Raw genomic sequence first — 20,479 nt, forward strand, 5'->3', positions numbered from 1 at the left:
AAAAAAAACCACAAAGAGTAGTTTTAAATTTATGGGATCTTTCTAAGAAATTTTAAGTGTTTTATATATTAAACTTGCTCTTCAGACAGGCTAATTAAGAGGTAAGAGAAAAATATAATCCTCTCATAAGGATACTGGATTTTAAACTTGGTTGATCTGAAGAGCCACAGGGAAGCTTAAAAAGGAGATACCTGGGCCCAGTTCCAGGCCCTCCGAAATGGAAGGTCCAGGGTTGGGTCCAGGAATGTTTTGTTTTCTTTTCTTTTCTTTTCTTTTCTTTTCTTTTCTTTTCTTTTCTTTTCCTTTCTTTTTTTTTCTTTTCTTTTTTTCCTTTCTTTCTTTCTTTCTTTCTTTCTTTCTTCTTTCTTTCTTTCTTTCTTTCTTTCTTTCTTTCTTTCTTTCTTTCTTTCTTTCTTTTTAAAAAAACTCACCACAAGATTTCCAGATAAAGACAGCAAAATAAAATTTGATCAGAGAATTGTACTTTCCCAAAAAGAGCTGAAAAGGATGAAGCACAGAGAGTATCTGCCCCAAGTTGTGTTACTATTGAATGGAAGAATCAAGAGTTCATTCCAGGTCCTGGGGCTCTAGTGTCTGTTCTCTTAACCACTTCACTGACGTGCCCATATTGAACATAAGTGAGGAGAAAAGACATGATATGTAACATGGAAGAGAAGGAAGGAAGGAAGGAAGAAAGATTGGCAGGAATGAAGGAAAGGAAGGAAGGAGGGAGGGAGGGAATGACAAAAAAACAAAACAAAAACACACCAAAACAACAAAAACACCCAATCTGGAAGAAAAGAAGCAAAAGCAAACTCCTCCAGAATATTTTACACTACTGACAAACTTAATAAAAACACAAAGCCAATAAAGCAAAGAGTTCCCAGACCACAAACTAAAATAGACCACAAAACTAAGGAAATGAACTAAGAACTAAAGCACACACTACAGAACTAATAAATGAAGTGGGCTGGATACCAAATTGAACAGAGCAAAGTTTTGAGATAATCAAAATAAGGAAAGCAACTAACAAAAGCAAAAAAAAAAAAAAAAAAAATTTACCTAAAGAACAGAACACTTTAACATGAGGAAATCTCATATCTCTGAAGTATGTACAACCCAGTAAGTAGTACAGAAAAAATATTTAGATGGAATTGAAGAACATTCCCCTGAAATGAAGAGCTGAATCTGCATATGAAAGGGCTCTAAGGAAACTGACAAAGAATGATCAACCACAAGGCTGAGCTTGGAGATGTTATCAAACTGCTAAATGGAACAAAAAATTCTTCACATATATTGTCAAAAAAGCAAGTCACCTACAAAGAAAAAAATATCTGGCCGGCTCCAGACTTTTCCACCAAAAAACAATGCAGCAGCAAAGTTTGGAGAGAAAGAAAACATTACTGGAGAACAACCAGGCCAAATTATTATCAGGTGTGGGGTATTCTCAAACAGGCATGAACTCGAAGATTACTCCACAAACTCTCATTAGGGAAGGAAATATTTGCATTTATTTTTGATGCCAAGAGACAGTGGAGAGGCTGTGGTAGAAGGAATGGTGGTGAGAATACATTTATATTTAAATACAGAATTAAGGGGCGCCTGGGTGGCTCAGTCAGTTTAGCATCTGACTCTTGGCTTTGGCTCAGGTCATCATCTCAGAGGCGTGGGATCCAGCCGGGATCCGGCTCTGCGCTCAGCACAGTCTGCTTGAGTCTCCTGCTCTCCCGCTCCCCCTCCCCCACCATGCACACACTCTCTCCCCCTCTCTCTCTTAAATCTAAACAAACAAATAAATAAATGCAGAATTAAGACAAATTAACTGTGGGACCATGTTACAGAACAAATTATATAACTCAATTAGAAGAGGAGACAAAACATGTAACTATTATTTTCTCTATCTTACTTGGCAGTGAGTCAATTGAGTCTGTTTAAAATTATAACATGGAGTTAAAATGAAAACAGAAATGACATCCTGCAAGTTTTCCATAACCGTACTGCTAAATCTTATAAGAGTTTAATATTTATGGTTTGGCAAATCCTTCCATTTGCTTTGTATGTCTTTTTTATTGTGAAAGTAAATGTAAGTTGAATTCCTTATATATACAATATGCATTATGTTTTATAAAATGATTTCTATATAATTACCCTTTATTGACAATGAACTCCAACTTAAGAAAAAAGCTGAGCAGGACATGATGATTCATCAAAAAGGAAGTAAAATGGCTCAAATGTATAAAAACAGACTCAATCTCACTGATAATAAGAGAAACAAAAATAAGACTCAGACTCTCCAATTTTTACTTATCACATTGGCAAAGATAAAAAAAGACCAGCACCAAGAAGTACTGAGGGTCAAGGTAAGTAGCACTGTACATGCTCTGGTATGAGCCACAGGGTCATGGCCTCTCAGTGGCAATTTGGGGAACTCTATCGGAACCAGAACACTCCTTTTAGGAACTAAGTCTCTATAGACAGTCTTGTCCAAGTGGATTACTCAAGGTTATTGCAACTTTGTTCAGAGTTGCAAACAATTGGAAACAATTAACATGTCCACCAACCCAATGTGATATTCTAAAACCGCAAAAATAATGAATCCTCAGAACAATCTCCAGGATGTATTAAAGCAAGGGCACACAGTACTGCTGGGGAAACAAGGAAGAAAACACACCCTCGTGTGCCTGTGTTGGCATAAAATTTCTCAGGAAGGATAAACAAGTGACTGATAACATTTATTGTACCCAGGGACAGGGTAAGAGAAGGGACCCTTCATGGTACATCATTTTATTTTATTTTATTTTACTTTATTTTATTTTATTTATTTTTAAAATATTTTATTTATTTATCCATGAGAGATACAGAGAGGCAGACACAGGCAGAGGGAGAAGCAAGCTCCATGCAGGGGTAGCCCGATGTGGGACTCAATACCAGGACTCCAGGATCACTGAGCCGAAGGCAAACACTCAATCACTGAGACACCCAGGCGTCCCTCGTGGTATATCATTTTATACCTCTGGAATTCTTAATCATATGAGTTCATTATCTGGTCATAACAAATAATTTAGCTTTTTTTTTTTTTTTAAATTAACAGTTGAACAGGCAATCAATAATTGGTGCTCTTAGGTCATATGAGATGTTTTAAAACTTTGTTAGGAATTTGACCTTACATTGCCTTGAAGAAATATTAAATAACTCTGAAGTAAGTATAACAAGGGTCAGTAAATTTTTTCTGTAAAAGATAAGATAGACTTGCAAGTAGGTCACATGGTCCTGTGGCAATTAGTCAATTGAAATTGTTTTTCAGAAGCAGCCATAGACAATACATTAATGAATGGATGAGGCTGTGTTTCTGTAAAACTTTATTTACAAAACCAGGCAGTGGATGGATTGGGACTTGGCCTGTAGTATGTCTAAACCTATAGAAATCAGAGCCCTAATTATCATCCTTTGCTTCTAAAATCAGTTAGCATTTCTTTTCCTCTAATGTTAAAAAAAAATTAAAATGACTTAATACCAGAGGTCTCCCCAAAAAGATCATGTTGCTTTTTCAACATCATACTGCTATTTCAAGCAAGCATTTATGGACTATGCATCAGTCACACTGGCCTTTCCATTCCTTGAACATGTTTCCACCTCAGGACCTTTGCACTTGCTGATTCTTTGGCCTGGAAGAGCTATGTCCAGACTTTGGCATGCCTGCCCTCTCTGTCCTTCTGTTCTCAAGCAACAGTTTTCCCTGTCCAGTCTAGTTAAGTAACCCCCACCCACCATCATGCTCTATTATGTCACTGGCTTTTCTTATCTGGGATAAATGTTATCTTTAAATGATTTGATATTTTGCTTATTTGCATGTGGAGTCTATTTTCCACAGTGAGAAGGTGAGCTCCAAGGTATCTCATTCCTTAGAGCTCCCCTGGAACTCTGTTGACATATTATTGGTTGTTCTGTTTGTTGGTAAGCCTTCATCAGCTCTCACAGCCTGTGCAAACACATGATTCTCCTTGAAGCACTAAGGACCAAACATCTTAGATCCGGACCTGTCAATTCACTCTTTCTACAACTATTTACTGAGTACCAAGTATGCATCAGGCACTGTTCCATACTACTGGGATACTCTAGGGAACACAACTCAAATCCCCTGCCCTAAAGGGGCTTCTTCCATTGTAGTGGAGAGCAGTGGAAGAAATGAGCAGTAAACATGATATCTAAGAAAATTATAAAGAATGTTAGGAAGTTATCAGTGCTATGGAAAAGCCATAAAGTACAGCAGATGAGGTAGGCCTCACTGAGCAGATGACATCTGAGGAAAGACTTGAAGGAGGCAAGGGGGTGGCCCTGTGGATTGAGGAGAAGAACATATAAATGATACCCGCATGGAAAGGTGAGCCCTGGAGTGAGAGCATGCCTGGTGTGTACAAGAAACAGCAAGGAGGCTGGTATCGCTAGAGCAGAGAGGAGGGAGAAGGAGGAAAGAAATGATGTCAGAGGTTGGGGGATATGATCACATAGGGCTTTGTAGGACATCCATGGTAAGGATTCTGATTTACGGAGTAAAATGTGGAGTTGTTGGAATTTTGAAGAGACTGCCAAGATCTAGCTGCTTTGTGGAAAACAGACAAGAGGAAATAAGAAGGGAATAAGAGAAAGCAGTTAAAAGCCTCATAATAACCCAGGTGAGAGGTGATGGAGACTGGACCACAGTGGAGTTTACCAGTAGGGGTCAGATCCTGCATAAACTTTCGAAGTACAGTCACCAGGACTTCTCGATGGCTTAGACTGGGGATGGGAGTGGGTAGTGGCAGAGAAAGAGGGGAGCCAAAGGAGACTCCAGGATTTCGGACCTAACAAGGAAGGAGGGAGCTGCCCTCAAGTGCCTAGGGAAAAGTTGGGCTATGCAAATCTAGATTTTAAGTGGACAGATTCGGTTTCAGACACGTATTTCAGATAGGTTTTAGACATCCAACTGGAGATGATGCATAATCTGTGTCAGAGTCCAGGATAGAGGTCTACCTTGGAGGAACACATCTGTGAGCCATTGTCACAGAGATCATAGTTAAAGCCAGATGAGATTCTCGAGGGAATACAGATCGACAGGGTAAGATGACAGGGACTGGGTATTAGCGCACATCGGATGAAGAGGCAGGGGGAGAAGGAGAACCCAGCAAGCAGGGTGAGAAGGAACTCCCAGTGAGGTAGGAAGGAAGCCAGATTGGAATTTCAGAGTCCAAGAGAGAAGGAGGAGGAAGCATCTACCTCGTCAAAGCTGCTAATGGGCCAAGGACTCTGAACTGAGGATAGGTGACTGGGTTGAAGGATATGGAAGTCACCTGAAGAGCAGTTCAGGCTGAGTGGTGCAGGGTTAGTTTAACATAGAGAGAGGGGAGGGACTGGAGCCAGCAAGGAAGATACTCCTGAGAAGTTTGGCTAGAAAGGGGAGCAGAGAAATGGTGGCAGACGGTGAGGAGAGTGAGTTCAAAGGAAGTTTGTTTTTGAAGGACGGCATGCTCATGTGTCGATGGGGATAATAATCCACCAAAGAATGAAGAACTGAGGGCATGGGAGAGAGAACCACTGGGGCTGAGTTCCAGAGTCAGAGGTAGAGGTGACACCTGGTGCACACGAGTTGTGCCTGGATTTAGACAGAAGCATCTCGGGGCAGGGGGCACAGAGACATGCGGTCAGATGCTGAGAGTCTGAGGAAGTCATCTTCTGACCTCTTCCATGTTTTCAGTGACATAGCAAGCAAGTGGTGAGGATGGGAAAGGAGGTGCTGGATTTGCAGAAAGGGGAGATGCTGAGTCACTTGGGTGAGTGGGGAAGCAAACCCGCAAAGGAGAGAGGATGCTTATGTATCAGCACTGCAGCTCAGTATCAAGGAGAACAGTCTGAAGGGTTAGTAATCATCTTGAAGGCATTTGTTCAATTACTCCTGATCCCGTATATCACCTTCTCCCAACAAGGACAAATTGCGACACCTCTTAGGGATGTAATAAAACAAATGTTAATAGTTAAATCTCAGGGGGCACCTGGCTGGCTCAGTTGGTGGAACATGTGACTCTTGGTCTAGGGGTTGTAAGTTTGAGCCCCACATTGGGCGTAGAGCCTACTAAATATCTATTTAAATCCCAGGAAAAGTACTTATTAAGAGATTACTATCAGAACCCTAATACTAATCCTCTGTTTCAAGTTGTGAAACATGATCTACAAGAGGGTAAAACATCAATGGAGAGCCATTATACTTTACCCTAAACCCACACTGGAATTTGCATTCTTTTCCAAGAGCCTCCCATTTTGTTACTTGCATCCTCCATCCCTCACCTAGGGTGATGAGAAAGGGCAAGAAGCCAGAGTGTGATCCAGAGGAGGAACTAAGAAAGGCCTTTCCCTTCGTGACACAGAATGGAGCAGACACTTGCTAGTGCTGAATTAATGGCATCTAATCACAAACCTCCCAAACAAAGCAAGATTGTGACAAAGGTGTCAGGGAAGACAAGCGTCAGCTAATAGAAAAAGAGAGACAACAAACACAGATAAATCCATAAGGCAAGACCGTGTTTAGGCTAAAGATGTATGTATCCCATTTTCAAAGGAAAGCCATTTTATGACTACCAGTGCAATATTTAGATAATCAGCATGAAGCAGCCCCTTCCCTATTCCTACGTTCAGGATGAGAGGCTGATTCATATACACAGTGCTAGAAATCGATCTGGATTCAGCAAGTCATAACGGTTGTTTCATTGAGCAATACGTTTTATGTTTTATTTACTCAATGGAAACAAAACTTGTCATCCATAAAAGCAATCCATATGCACCATTCAGGTGCTTATTTATAAACAATACCAGCTCTAAAAGAATCTACCTTCTCTCAGTGACACATGAATATACTCCTTCTACAGACACTCTTTGGGTTCAAATTAAATGTTTCTATGCCAAAGTCATCTGGATCTTTATCAGGTTTCTTTTTGTGTGTGTGTATGGTGGGGGGTGTGTATGTCAGATCTTTAATAGGCCTTAAAATAATCTGCATAAACCAATTCAACCAAACAAGAGATCATTAAAGATTGTGCATGCCACATCAAGTTCCAGCTTTGTTCTACCAACAACTTTTACACATTTTATCTAAAAGCACACATTTCTTGGATAATTTCATCGTTAAAGATGTAAGAGGTCCAAGCACTTTTAAAATGCTGCTCCACAGGACTCTTACAGGCTGCTGGATGGAGGGCAGATCGGGAGAAGCATTTTGGAAAACAGTTTACTTAAAGCTAAACATCAATGACCCCACATTTCCACTCCTGGGTGTAGACAGACTTTATAACCCCACACGGGACAAGCAATCATCCGTGGCAGAGGAATGGATGGACTGTGGTATACTCACACACCCAGATGCCAACCACCAATGAAAAGAAGCTACCACTGTATGCAGCCGCATAAATGAATCTCACAAACATAATGTACAACAAAAGAAGGCAAATACAAACAGTGCCTAATAAGTGAATATGTTCACATGAGGTTCAAAAGTAGACAAGACTGTCTGTGTCATTCAAAATCAGAAGAGTGTACAACCATGGGAAGAGGGTGATGCACCAGAAGGGCAGGGGGCCTCTGGGGCTGGATTTGCCTGTTTCTAGTATCTGGGTCCTGGTGACACAGGGGTGTTCACTCTGAAGATTTCTGGGGCTGTACACTTAGGATGTGTACTTCTCTGCACAGATACGTTATATTTCAATTAGGAGTTTTCTGAAAAGAATATACTTATTTTTCCAAGTATATTCAGAAAATATCCTTCAAAAAAAAAAACCAGAGCCAGAGGGCAATAACTTAGTTTTTATTTTTATTGTTCCATGAAAATAAATTTTCTATAGTAAAAGCAATGATTTCTGTTCATATATATTACCTCACATAAAAGAGGAAATGAAATATCTAAAGGACTATACATTCATAGTATAAATGAGAATATAAATTATAGTTACATCCATTTTGCAGTTAACCAATAGCCTTTTTCTATATCAACTTACCTGAGTTGCTTTGCATAGCTGAGTTCGATCTCTGTCCTCTCCTTTACAAATTTGATGTATTTCTCAAGAATGTCAATTCCCCACTGTGTGTGTTTTTCTAAGTTGTCAAATTGATCCTGTTTAAAAAACAAAGAGAGAGAGAGAGCTTATAATCCTTCCCTGTGATTAATATAATTTCAGTGAACAAGTCTCTCAACAATATGTCGCTGCGTAGAAAGCAGTTCTAATATTTTCCATGATTAGACTGGGTGCTTTTCTTGTTGAGCAGTTTTAAATCAACATTACCAAATTTGGTTTGAAAACTGCCTGGGGTACTGAACTCTGACCCATTTGTTCATGTTAGAAACATGGTTTGAGGATATAGTTAATGTCCCAGTGAAAAGGAAAATATCTTTCCCAGATTCCAAAAGCCGAGAGGTGAAACACCCAGATCAACTCAGTGGTGCTGCCAGCACCTTACCTGCTATCTCTGATTCCTAACAGCTCATGGAAATTTGGGGCAAGCAAATGGGAGCAATAGGAGTTGCGGAGTTACAAAACGCTGCTTTCTTCAAACAGATAAATAAAATGACTCATGCGGACTTTATTCAAACATTGAAACATTTATCAACCCCACACTGTGTGTCAGCCCGGTAACTGAGCCGGGTAACTGACGAACAGAAATAGAGCCCCATCTGCAGATGCCTGCAGGTTCCTAGCCTGGAAGAATGAGAGGAGTACTCTAGCCACAGCTACTGCAAAGGCATGGACATATCCAGGAGTGGGGAAGGGGGGGTGACTTGTCAGGCTGGAGCCAAGGTGGGGGCTGGGTCCCACCATCCAAGGGAAGGATGGTGGTGGGTAAGAAACTAGACAGATTCCAGCCCATCACCCCAGGCCTCAAACAACGTGCAAAGTAGTTTCACCTCTCTGAAGTGGGCACAAGTGAGCTGCTGAACCTGCAAGGGGAGATGTCATCCCCACAGACGTGTTTGGAATCGCCAGGAGGTGGAAGTTGGGAGATGGTTCCCTAGTCCAGAGGAGGGAATATGGACCTGAAACAACTACAATCAACTCATCTCAGCAGCCGATTGCAGGAGGAGGCTGCAAAGGGATATGAAGGAGAGGCGGGATTCTGGAGGCCTCCCTGCCTCTGGCTCCTGGGACTAGAGAGCCCAGAGGTAGCGTTTGGGTTGAAGTGGCATGTTGCTCGAGGGAGTGTCAGGTCCAGAAGGGAACTGGGAATGCAGATCTAAGTCGGAGTTCAAGGCGGGAGGCCTGTGGGCTAGAGTTGCTGAGGCCACAGCCAGGGATCCAAGAGTAAAGCTGGCTGCAGCTCTGCACTGAGTTAGTGAGGAGGGCCTGACCCACAGAGCCCACAAAGGCCTGGGGAAGTGAAGGGAGTGTCAGGGAAGGGGGAGCTGCCACGAAAGAAAGATGTCTGCTGTCTCCTGGGGCTGTGTGTGTGGCAGGAATAGAAAATGCACGTCTGGCCCCAGCCTGGGACTTCACCACCGAGGGCCACTGAACATAGCCCAGTGTATAATCATTTGCCTAAAGATTCAGCATCAATCCCTGTCTAATTTCACAACTCGGTCCATGAAGACCATGTCAAATGGGAAAAGAGTCCAATCAAGGATAAAAATACAAAGCCACAATTTAATCCTGTCAAAGGCGTGTGTGATCCAACAGGACACACTGGGTGCCATCCCACAGCTTGGTTTTAAAACCTAGCATCTTGGGACGCCTGGGTGGCTCAGTGGTTGAGCATCTGCCTTCAGCTCAGGGCATGGTCCTGGGGTCCTGGGATCCAGTCCTGCACCTCCTTCTCCCTCTGCCTCTCTCGGTGTCTCTCATGAATAAATAAATGAAATCTTAAAAACAAAAACAAAGAACAAAAAAGACTCTAGCATCTTCGACCTGATACCTGTACTCACACTTTTGCTCTGTTTTCCATTCAAAGCTGTGCAAACTGTAAAATGAGTACACACAGTTCCCTAGAAGTCCAACCTGGGTGGGTGCGGGCAGGCGGCAGAGTCAAAAACACTTTTTCTCCAATGTCTGAAATTCTATTTTTTTATGATAGTCACAGAGAGAGAGAGAGAGAGAGAGAGGCAGAGACAGAAGCAGGCTCCATGCACCGGGAGCCCGAGGTGGGATTTGATCCCGGGTCTCCAGGTTCGCGCCCTGGGCCAAAGGCAGCCGCTAAACCGCTGCGCCACCCAGGGATCCCTGAAATTCTATTCTTAAAGAAAACTCATTTCCTCCACTTTACTCCCACCCAGACCCACAGAACAGTTTGAGAGACTGTTGGGTTTTACTGGTGTGTTTCTTCTCATGGAAAAGAATCACTGTCAACTGTTTGTCTTTCGATCGAATGATCGTTTATATTACCATATGTTTTTTATGGGACAGGGCAGCCCGGGTGGCTCAGCGGTTTAGCGCCGCTTTCAGCCCAGGGTGTGATCCTGGAGACCCGGGATCGAGTCCCACGTCAGGCTCCCTCCATGAAGCCGCTTCTCCCTCTGCCGGTCTGTCTCTGTCTCTGTCTCTCTCTCTCTGTGTGTCTCTCATGAATAAATAAATAAAATCTTAAAACAAAACAAAAAAACAAGGGACAACTATTAGAGGTTCTCATTGATTCTTGGTCTCCAATAATATATTCCACAGGCATCAAGATTCCACTTCAAGAAATGCTAGTCAGGAAGGTGATTTATTTATGCCATCTATAAAGACAAGGGTTGTCAAGCAAATTAATAGTGTAAACAAGACTGTAGGTCACTTGAAACTACTTGAAAGAACAAATATACAAACAACTCAAGTAATGCTTACAAATCATTCCTAGCTATTTATTTATTTTTTTAAGATATTATTTATTTATTCATGAGAGACAGAGAGAGAGAGAGAGAGAGAGAGAGGCAGAGGGAGAAACAGGCTCCACGCAGGGAGCCCGACGTGGGACTCGATCCCGGGTCTCCAGGATCACACCCCGGATTGAAGGCGGCACTAAACCACTGAGCCACCCCGGCTGCCCCGTTACTAGCTATTTAGAGCAAGGCTTGTTTAAAGCTCTGGGCTGGGGATCCCTGGGTGGCGCAGCGGTTTGGCGCCTGCCTTTGGCCCAGGGCGCGATCCTGGAGATCCGGGATCGAATCCCACGTCAGGCTCCCGGTGCATGGAGCCTGCTTCTCCCTCTGCCTGTGTCTCTGCCTCTCTCTCTCACTGTGTTCCTATCATAAATAAAAAAAAAATAAATAAAGCTCTGGGCTGGTCAGTAGGTAACCCTTTGCTAATCTAGTTTCATAGCGATCCTATTTATTTAAAAACTCCTTTCCACAGCCCTCCCATCATTTGAGAGTGGTCTCCTGTTTCCTCTCCCATCCTCAGAACTTTACTATTTTTCAGGAGTTATAGGGGTTTCCCTGAAAACTTGCTAACACCATCATGAGTTTCTTAGATTGTCCTGAGGATGGTCTAACTACCTATTTTTCCCTATTAGTATGGAATTCTTTTTTTAGCCCCATGTATACAATACAGAACAACAGCGCTTGCTACCAAAACTCTTTTTTTTTTTTTTTAAATCTACATTTGAATTGAGTCTACCTTAAAAATTACTGGTCCCAAACCAGCAATATGTTTTCAATAAAGTTATCTATACTCAGGAACATTTGGCAAGCTATAATAAGGCACTTAAATAAGGTCAAAATAAGATAGAAGATCTTAATACTAAAAACTTTACTCAGTAGTAACAAATAAGGCTAGTACTTGTTTGTCGATATAGTATTGTTCTTTTTATGCTGTATTAAAACATCTCTAGGGGTGCCTGGTTGGCTCTGTTGGTGGAACATGTGACTCTTGGTCTCAGGGTCATGAGTTTGAGTTCCACTCTGGATATAGAGCTTACTTAAAAAAATAAATGAAATAAAATATTGTCACAAATAAAATTTTTAAAAATACTAAAGCATTTCTAATGATGCCACACTCTATGGCTCCCATCACATGGATTGCCACAGCATGGACTTTTTTGACAGCAACTAAAAGCAAATTCAAAACAGATGAAAAACTAATCAACCCACTTACATTCTTGACCAAAATGTGGAAAACTTAATGGAAAAACATTCCAATATTAAAAAGACTCCTTTGTGGGCAAATATTATAAATGGCCCTTTAAAAAAATAGCCGTTGCCACTTTTTTTTTTAAAGATTTTATTTATTTATTCATGAGAGACACAGGCAGAGGGAGAAGCAGGCACCATGCAGGGAGCCCAGCATGGGACTCGATCCTGGGTCTCCAGGACCACGCCCTGGGCTGAAGGCAGGCGCTAAACCACTGAGCCACCTGGGCTGCCACTTTGGAGATGGGGCCATTATAAAAAATGCACCCCTTCTCTTGTGATATTATATAATAACAGTTCTGAAGACTCCTTAACCATCTCCAAAAGCTTTTATTTATGTGGGTTATGGCTATCATAATTTACTCTATCAGATATTAAAAACTGAGAGAGTTTTTAAACATATTTATTAATTCATTTAAAAAGACAACACTAAATCCATTACATGTTAAAATAATTAGCACTGTTTTCTTTTTAAGAACTTTCCTTTCCAAAACAATAAGAAAAAGAAGTGAGAAGACTGGCACTGTTGTGTATTTTGCAAATCTCTTTCATGTCTGGCTTAATAGAAGACAGCTGGGTGTTCAGATGCTTCTGCATTCAATCCGGTGTGATTCCTTACTTTTGGTTGAAGTATACAAAAAAATAAGACTGCAACCAGATTCATAGTAAAAAAGTAGAGGAGTATTTCAATGGTATTTTTAGGTCATTCTGGATACTGTTTGATGATACCACACCAAGACGCAACTAATAGAAGTTTCTTAAAGGTTAGTTGCAATGTGAGATCTAAAACTATACCAATGAATTTTTCATATCGGGTTATAATAAAATGCACTAGTCAATTCTGTGCTTTGAATGGATCTTTTACCTGCACGTGATTGTATTACATCATGCTCTGGTCATTTAGAAATATTATTTCACTGATACTTGCAAGATCTTCCAAGTGTTTACACATTTCACATTTCAATATTTTATATTTTAAAACCACATTTGTTTATACTGTTAACTATCTCATATTCTCTAGTGAGTCTTTTTTATTTTATTTTTGATAAAGTAAGCTCTATGCCCAACATGGAGCTTGAATTTATGACTCCGAGATCTAGAGTCTGATGAGTCTTTAAATACCAGGGACCTGTCAAGCTCACAGTGGCAAATACAAATTTTTCAAAATTCTTATTTTTTTAAAAAGATTTCATTTATTCATTCATGAGAGACATACACACACACACACACACACACAGAGAGAGAGAGAGAGAGAGAGAGAGAGAGAGAGACAAGCAGAGGGAGAAACAGGCTCCATGCAGGGAGCCGGATGTGGGACTCAAACCCCGGTCTCCAGGACCACGCCCTGGGATGAAGGCAGGCGCTAAACCGCCAAGCCACCCAAGCATCCCTCAAAATTCTAATTTTTACTTAAAAGCTAGGATTTTATCATCGGCAACAAATAGTTGTTTCCTTAAAGTGACAGGCTCACTTCACTTATTTTTGAGAAAATATCTGACAAATGCCCAAGAGTTTGTCCACCAATTGTTCTCTTAAGTAAAAATAGTATCCATGAAAAAAGCAGTTATTTCAGCTTACAACACCATCACCTGAGTATCCTGGTAACACTCAGTGCTCTAGGTGTACTTCCCATCTTGTTGTACATACTATTCAAAAGTCATAAATTCAACAGTTCAGATTTAGTAAAATTACCACAGACTGAAATTACCACAGAAATCTTACCATTTCATCAAGGACATTTTTAGATAAAACTGATTTAAAAAAAAAAAAAAACAGTTAACAGTGAAGAATACAAGAGCTATTGGTACGATGTGGAGTCACTGCCCTGATTCACGCCAGTGGCCTTCCCACCATCACTTTTGTACAATCAGTGTAAACATCCACATAGTGAGAAAGATAATGTCTTAGTATCATTATGAAAATAATTTTGGCTCTGTGGACTCCATAAGAGGGTTTCTGGAACCTCTGGAGGTCCAGGGATCACACTTTAATCACACTTTAAGAATTACTTCATGATACATACTCTAAAATTTCTATTTGAAAGCTTCAAAGTGGGATCCCTGGGTGGCGCAGCGGTTTGGCGCTTGTCTTTGGCCCGGGGCGCGATCCTGGAGACCCGGGATCAAATCCCACATCAGGCTCCCGGTGCATGGAGCCTGCTTCTCCCTCTGCCTGTGTCTCTGCCTCTCTCTCTCTCTCTCTCTCTCTCTCTCTGTGACTATCATAAATAAATGAAAATTGAAAAAAAAAAGTTTAAAAAAAAAAAAAAAAAGAAAGCTTCAAAGTTTCTCTTTGAAAGGAAGTCAGATGATATATGACCTAATGGAAAATTATGTTTAATGTATAAGTGCCTACTATATATACACTCAAGAATTAACTCCGAAATTGCCAAGAGAAGTTCAAATGGATGTTTCCAAGTAGCTGGGTACAACATGATGGGCCCCATCTTGACCTCTTATTGCTCCTTGAATTCAAACCAAACAAAGGTTCGTGCCAGGAGCTGTTGGCTACAAGAGGCTGAGTAAGCTGCAGAGACAAATGAGGAGAGTACATGTACATTAATCAATTACTGTATTTTCCAATTATTTTCAGGTCTGGTTACATGCACACTGAAGACTGAACCAGAAGTATGAACCATGGCCATTGTTTGGTTCATTATGTCTTCATCAGAGTTCCTAAAGAATCATGACAAATTCAAGACAAATTTTGCCTTCATGTACTTACAATAGCAATTCATCAGTCTGTGCCAAGACTGGGCTCTCTAGGTCAGTATATAAATGACTGCTCTTGGCTATGCTTAAGAAGTCTTCTGAAATCTGATTTTTCTCTCCAAGTATGCAAAAGAACTGACAAGAAAAGATAGTTCCTTTAAAGTGAGGAGACCCAAGTCAGCCACAAGGAAGTTTTTCTCCAAAGTATGGGTCAGTTTTTAATACGGTACTTCCTGTCATTGAAAAGTGTACTAAACCCCAACACAAATTCAAAATCCCTGGAACAGGGCAGCCCCGGTGGCTCAGCGGTTTAGCGCCGCCTTCAGTCCAGGGCCTGATCATGGAGACCCAGGGTCGAGTCCCATGTCGGGCTCCTGCATGGAGCCTGCTTCTCCCTCTGCCTATGTCTCTGCCTCTCCCTCTCTGTGTCTCGAATAAATAAATATCTTAAAAAAAAAAAAAAAAATCCCTGGAACAAGCCAATCTGGTAAGAAACTAAGTTGCTAAAGTTGCCTCCAGTATCAATGGCTCAGACTCTGAGGAAGGGTATCCTGAGGCCTGAGGCCAGCTCTCCACAAATGTCTTTCTTGCAGCAAGTGACTCACTCAGTGAAGAGAATTATCCCTTCTATATCATGGGTCCACTTCCATCCATGTGGTCTAGATCACTGTTTTAGGGTACTCTAATTTAGGATAAATTCACTTTCCTAAGGACTAGGGCACTTTGAGAAGCAGACCTTAAATGGCTCTATTTGAACAGAATCCCTCGGGATAATATTACTGGTATTAGCTTCCTCTTATCTTTGAGAGAAAAGCGTCAGCACATATAGATTTACCCAGAGTAAATGTAACAAAACTTCCATTAAAAATGTTTTTAAAAATCAATTTGGTTCTGAATACTACAGTAGCTGTATATATAGGAAAGTTTTATAAACCTTTACAAACAAAAATGTGTCATCACGAATGTCACCCAAAATGCTAGATCTGAAATGTGAAAAAAGACTTCAATTAATCTCCGTGGACAAATAAAAGAACTTTTCTCATACATAATATTAGAAACAGAAATACCCTTGGGGCATCTGGGTGGCTCAGTCAGTTGGGCAGCCGACTCTTGGTTTCAGTCCAGGTCATGATACCAGGGTCCCGGGATCAAGCCCCACATTGGGCTCCATGCTCATCAGGGAGTCTGCTTGAGGATTCTCTCTCTCCCTCTCCCCCTCCTACCTCACCATTTGGCTCTCTCTCTCTCAAATTAACAAATAAATCTTAAGAAAAAAAGGCAGAAATACCAAAATATCTATTTTCAACATAAAAGTGTTAAACCTTGAAGTGATGAAAAAAACATTACCAAAGGAAGTTCATTGTCTAGACAGAAAGAACAGATCAAATGGCAAAGGACAGCAATAGAGGGTTTATTTTAAGGAGCACAGACACCTTCTGGCTTCACAATACCAGTAAACACAGATCCTGTAAAAATCACACATTTATCTGCTATTTCTGAAATAGGTTCTATGAATTAGGAAGGGTGTCCTGATGGGTGGAAAAGCAAGAGTCTGTGACATGATTGACAAAACAGAAGCTCCAGCATCAGAGTGTCATGGTTGGACAGTCAAATTAATACAAAAGATTTTAATTAGAAAGGAAAAGCAGGGGCAGCCCGGGTGGCTCAGCGGTTTTAGTGCCACCTTTGGCCTGGAGCGTGATCCTGGAGATCCGGGATCAAGTCCCGTGTCGGGCTTCCTGCAAGGAGCCTGCTTCTCCCTCTGCCTGCGTCTCTGCCTCTCTCTGTGTGTCTCTCATGAATAAATAAATAAAATCTTTAAAAAAAAAAAAAAAAGGAAGGAAGGAAGAGCACACAAAATGAAAGGCTTTATTGAATTCAGAATCTCCTTAAAATGGAAGTCCACAAATTGCCAGAAAACCAGGTACTGATTAAGGCATATTTGCTGTAACCAGTCACAATCTACCTAACTCTGTTGTGAAAATGAAAATCCTAAGGAACTCTTCTGTTTATGATTCTTTCCAGCAATTGTATTCTGAATCCAAGAAGTAAGAATATAAACAAACACAAGATGAAAACATATGTGTGAGTTAAAAAAAAAAAAACTTTAGGGGTGCCTGGGTAGCTCAGTCAGTTGAGCATCCAATTCTTTTTTTTTTTTTTAAGATTTTATTTATTTATTCATGAGAGACACAGAGAGAGAGAGAGAGAGAGAGAGGCAGAAACACAGGCAGAGGGAGAAGCACACTCCATGCAGGGGGCCTGACGTGGGACTTGATCCCGAGACTCTAGGATCACGCCCTGGGCTGAAGGCAGGCACTGTACCACTGAGCCACCCAGGGATTCCTGAGCATCCAGTTCTTGATTTCAGCTCAGTTCATGATTTCATGGTCCTGAGATTGAGCCCTACATCAGGCTTCACTTTCAGTACAGAATCTGCTTGTCTCTCTCCACCCCCATGCTTGCTCTCACTCTCTCTCTCTCTCTCAGATAAATAAATAAAAACTTAAAACACACACACACACACAAGAGAACTTTCACTGAAGCTTAAGAGGCAACAGAATGTGGATGAAGTCAGTGATATAAAGAATGTAGAAAAGCAGACAGAATCTGAAAGCTGCATTTTCATGTTTTTATAACAATAATTATATTGTGTAAAAGGGCAGCAAGGAGGCTGATGCTGGATGTAGAACAAATGGAAGGGCATGGAAAAGAGCAGATGTGGGGCTGATGAATGCAGGGATGTCCTATGCCAAATTTCACACTGCATCCTGAAAGGAGAAGAGAGGGTGAAAAATTTAACTTATACCAAAAGCCCCAGAATTTTGACTATCCTGGAGTCTGATGAGATTTGGAGGGGAAATCGCTACGGAATATATTCCTTTAGGAAGCCACGATAAGCTTCAAACCTATTATTTCAATGTTCTTAGAACACCTCAATCACTTTTGGCTCCCCTCCGTTCCCCTGGATACAGTAAAAGCAACAAACAAAAATAAACACCTCTACCTGCCTCAAATTACTGAGGGAAAGAGACTGCAAAGAATACAATTTTCGAGCCACCTGGGTGGCTCAGTGGTTGAGCATCTGCCTTTGGCTCAGGTCGTGATCCTGGGGTCCTGGGAGATCAAGTCCTGCATCAGGCTCCCCACAGAGAGCCTGCTTCTCCCTCTGCCTGTGTCTCTGCCTCTCTCTCTCTCTCTTCTCTCTCTCTCTGTGTGTGTGTGTCTCTCATGAATAAATTTTAAAAATCTTTTTAAAATAATAATAAAATAAAGAATTAAGCAGTAATTTTTAAAGTGACAATAAAAATTACTCCTTCAGTCAGACATTGTCAAATATCTTAGTAGAAGAGGAAAAGTATTAAAGATGATAAAGCAGTAAAACTCGGGTTTAGAAAGATGGCTCTAACTCGGAAGTGGAGTGCCTTGAATCTGCTCTAATGAAAGACAGAAACGAGCCCCAGAAAGCAAAATCTTGCTCTTTAAAAGAAAAAAATGCCGTCTCCCTGTGACAATGCAAGAGGGGCTTTGTAAAGTCGTGATTGTGACATGAACATCTTTAATACAAATGTTCAGTATCATTAGTGTCTGGCGTCAGCCTGGAAATGGAATCCACTTGCTCATTTCCTGGTTTCTATATATCCGCTCAGACCAGCCTGACTCAATATGAACTGGTCTCTTGTCCTGAGCCTGCTCAATCAGCAGACACAAGAGTTCAGTTACCTGCCCTCTGGCTGCCCCGCATTCCTTTAAATCTTGGAGAACTAAGTATACCTCTCAAACATCCCACACTGTTCTCTCTACAGGTGATTCTCGCCCCCAGGAAACAAGTTCATGACCAACCTAAAGGAAGAAGAAAAGAGGGAGGGGGAAGAAGGAAGAAACCACACTCTAAATACCAAGAGAACTTTGAAGGCAATCCAAAGCCTAAACGAGAACAAAGCGTATCAGCTAAATTTTTAATGAGAAGAGAAAAAAACAGATTTTTAAAGTCCTGACTCATTTCTAAACTCTATAAGTATTTCCATGTGTGTGGGGAAGGGGTGTAAAATATTAGAAAAATATCATAGGAAAAAAATTTTTAGGCCCTGTCACCTGAAATTTAGTTTTAACATTAATGCAAAAGATCTTCCAAACACTTGGCAATTAGCTCACTTCCAATTTTAAATAAAGAAGGTTAAGCAAACACATATGTGTTGTTCTCTTTTTAAGACAAGGGATCCCAACTCTCCAGCCCACTGCCACAGTTGAGCATCTGAACCAAAGGACCCATACAACACACTAGACTGGACCAACCAGAAGCTCTCCAGGAACAGGTGCTGAAGCTAAGAGGTGAAATTTATCCCTGTGCATGCCAAATTAGGAAAAAAACAACAACAAACAAACAAAAAAACAAAACCACTTGTCTCCAGAGATGGGAGACATTATCCTGGGTGTTCAAAATGGATATACCTTTGAGCTTTGCACTGGCTTATTGAAGTCCTCTGTGAGATCGGCCAGTTCTTCCAGCCTCTGATTCTGTAAGATATCCCTTGGGACAGACCCTCTTGCTGCTGGACAGTCCAGCAGCTACCCCATTGTCATCCCACCTTGCCTTTGGCAGAGCACTTCAATTATATCTTTTCCCCGCCCCTTTGCAGCTAGGACATGGACATGAGCTGTCATCCTGGCTAACTAGATGTGTGGGATATCTATGGGTAGGACTACTGAGAAAGGTCACTCTCCCTAAAAACTCCTCTTCTTCTTGACTTGGCATGGTCATAACTGCCTGTGATGGTTGGAATTGCCATAACCATCCTGCAACCATGAGGAGGAAGCATCCCTGATATGCTAGTATGGCAGAGGAAATCACCAGACTCACCAATCCCAGAATTCCTTGCCTCTGGACTCTAGTGTGAGATGATATGTGTTCTTATCATCTGAGCCACTTTTCTTAGTCTCTGTTACTTTCAATCTAACCCACACACCCTCTTTCCAATAAATTGCAATAATTCAACCATTTCTTACTGAGGGCTGACCATGACCCAAGCTCTGTGCCAGGCACTAGAATTACAGTGGAAGACAGTGGAGTTTTAACTAAGATAAAAGGTAGTGGGAGCACAGAAGTGTGGGATTGGTTCTGGACCTGGGATTAAGAAAGGCTTTTCAGAGGAAGTGATGTTTAAGCTGAAAAAGGAGAAGGAAGTCAGCTAGGGAAAAGGTGGGGCAGGGGGAAACAGTCTGAGCAGAGGGAAGAGAACGTGCAGAGGTTCCAGAAAGGAAAGAACACGGCAAACTGGAGGAAATGAAGGCTATCCAATATACTTTGAGTGTGAAGATAAAGAGGAAGAAAGGTATGAGAAGGAGAAAGACAGGGGCTAGATAAACCAGGGCTTTGGAGACCACAGCCAGGATTCCATAGGACAGTTTTGTTTGGGTGTTTGCCAACTAATACAATCCCTCTTTTTCTCTAAGGGTTGTGACTTGTAGCCTGTGTTTTAAAATGATTAAACAAGGGGCGCCTGGGTGGTATAGTCGGTTAAGTGTCTGACTCTTGGTTTTGGGTCAGGAAATGATCTCAGGGTTGTGGGGTCAAGCCCCATGTCAGGTTCCCTACTCAGCAGGGAGTCTGCTTGAGATCACTATCTCCCTCTGCCCTTCCCCCAGCTCGTGCCCT

At 41.4% G+C, this 20,479-nt stretch overlaps 1 protein-coding gene across 1 annotated transcript in view; it reads right to left on the reverse strand.

The window, feature by feature from the left end:
- Nucleotides 1–20,479, reverse strand: part of FNBP1 (formin binding protein 1) — a 143,631-nt gene that overhangs the window by 81,932 nt on the left and 41,220 nt on the right. Inside the window, exon 2 of the mRNA XM_041723795.1 lies at nucleotides 8,019–8,134. Coding sequence (XP_041579729.1) covers nucleotides 8,019–8,134 — 116 coding nt within the window. The remainder of the gene's footprint in view (nucleotides 1–8,018; nucleotides 8,135–20,479) is intronic.

The sequence above is a fragment of the Vulpes lagopus genome, chromosome 12 (assembly GCF_018345385.1).
Source record: "Vulpes lagopus strain Blue_001 chromosome 12, ASM1834538v1, whole genome shotgun sequence".
Classification (NCBI taxonomy): Eukaryota; Metazoa; Chordata; class Mammalia; order Carnivora; family Canidae; genus Vulpes; species Vulpes lagopus.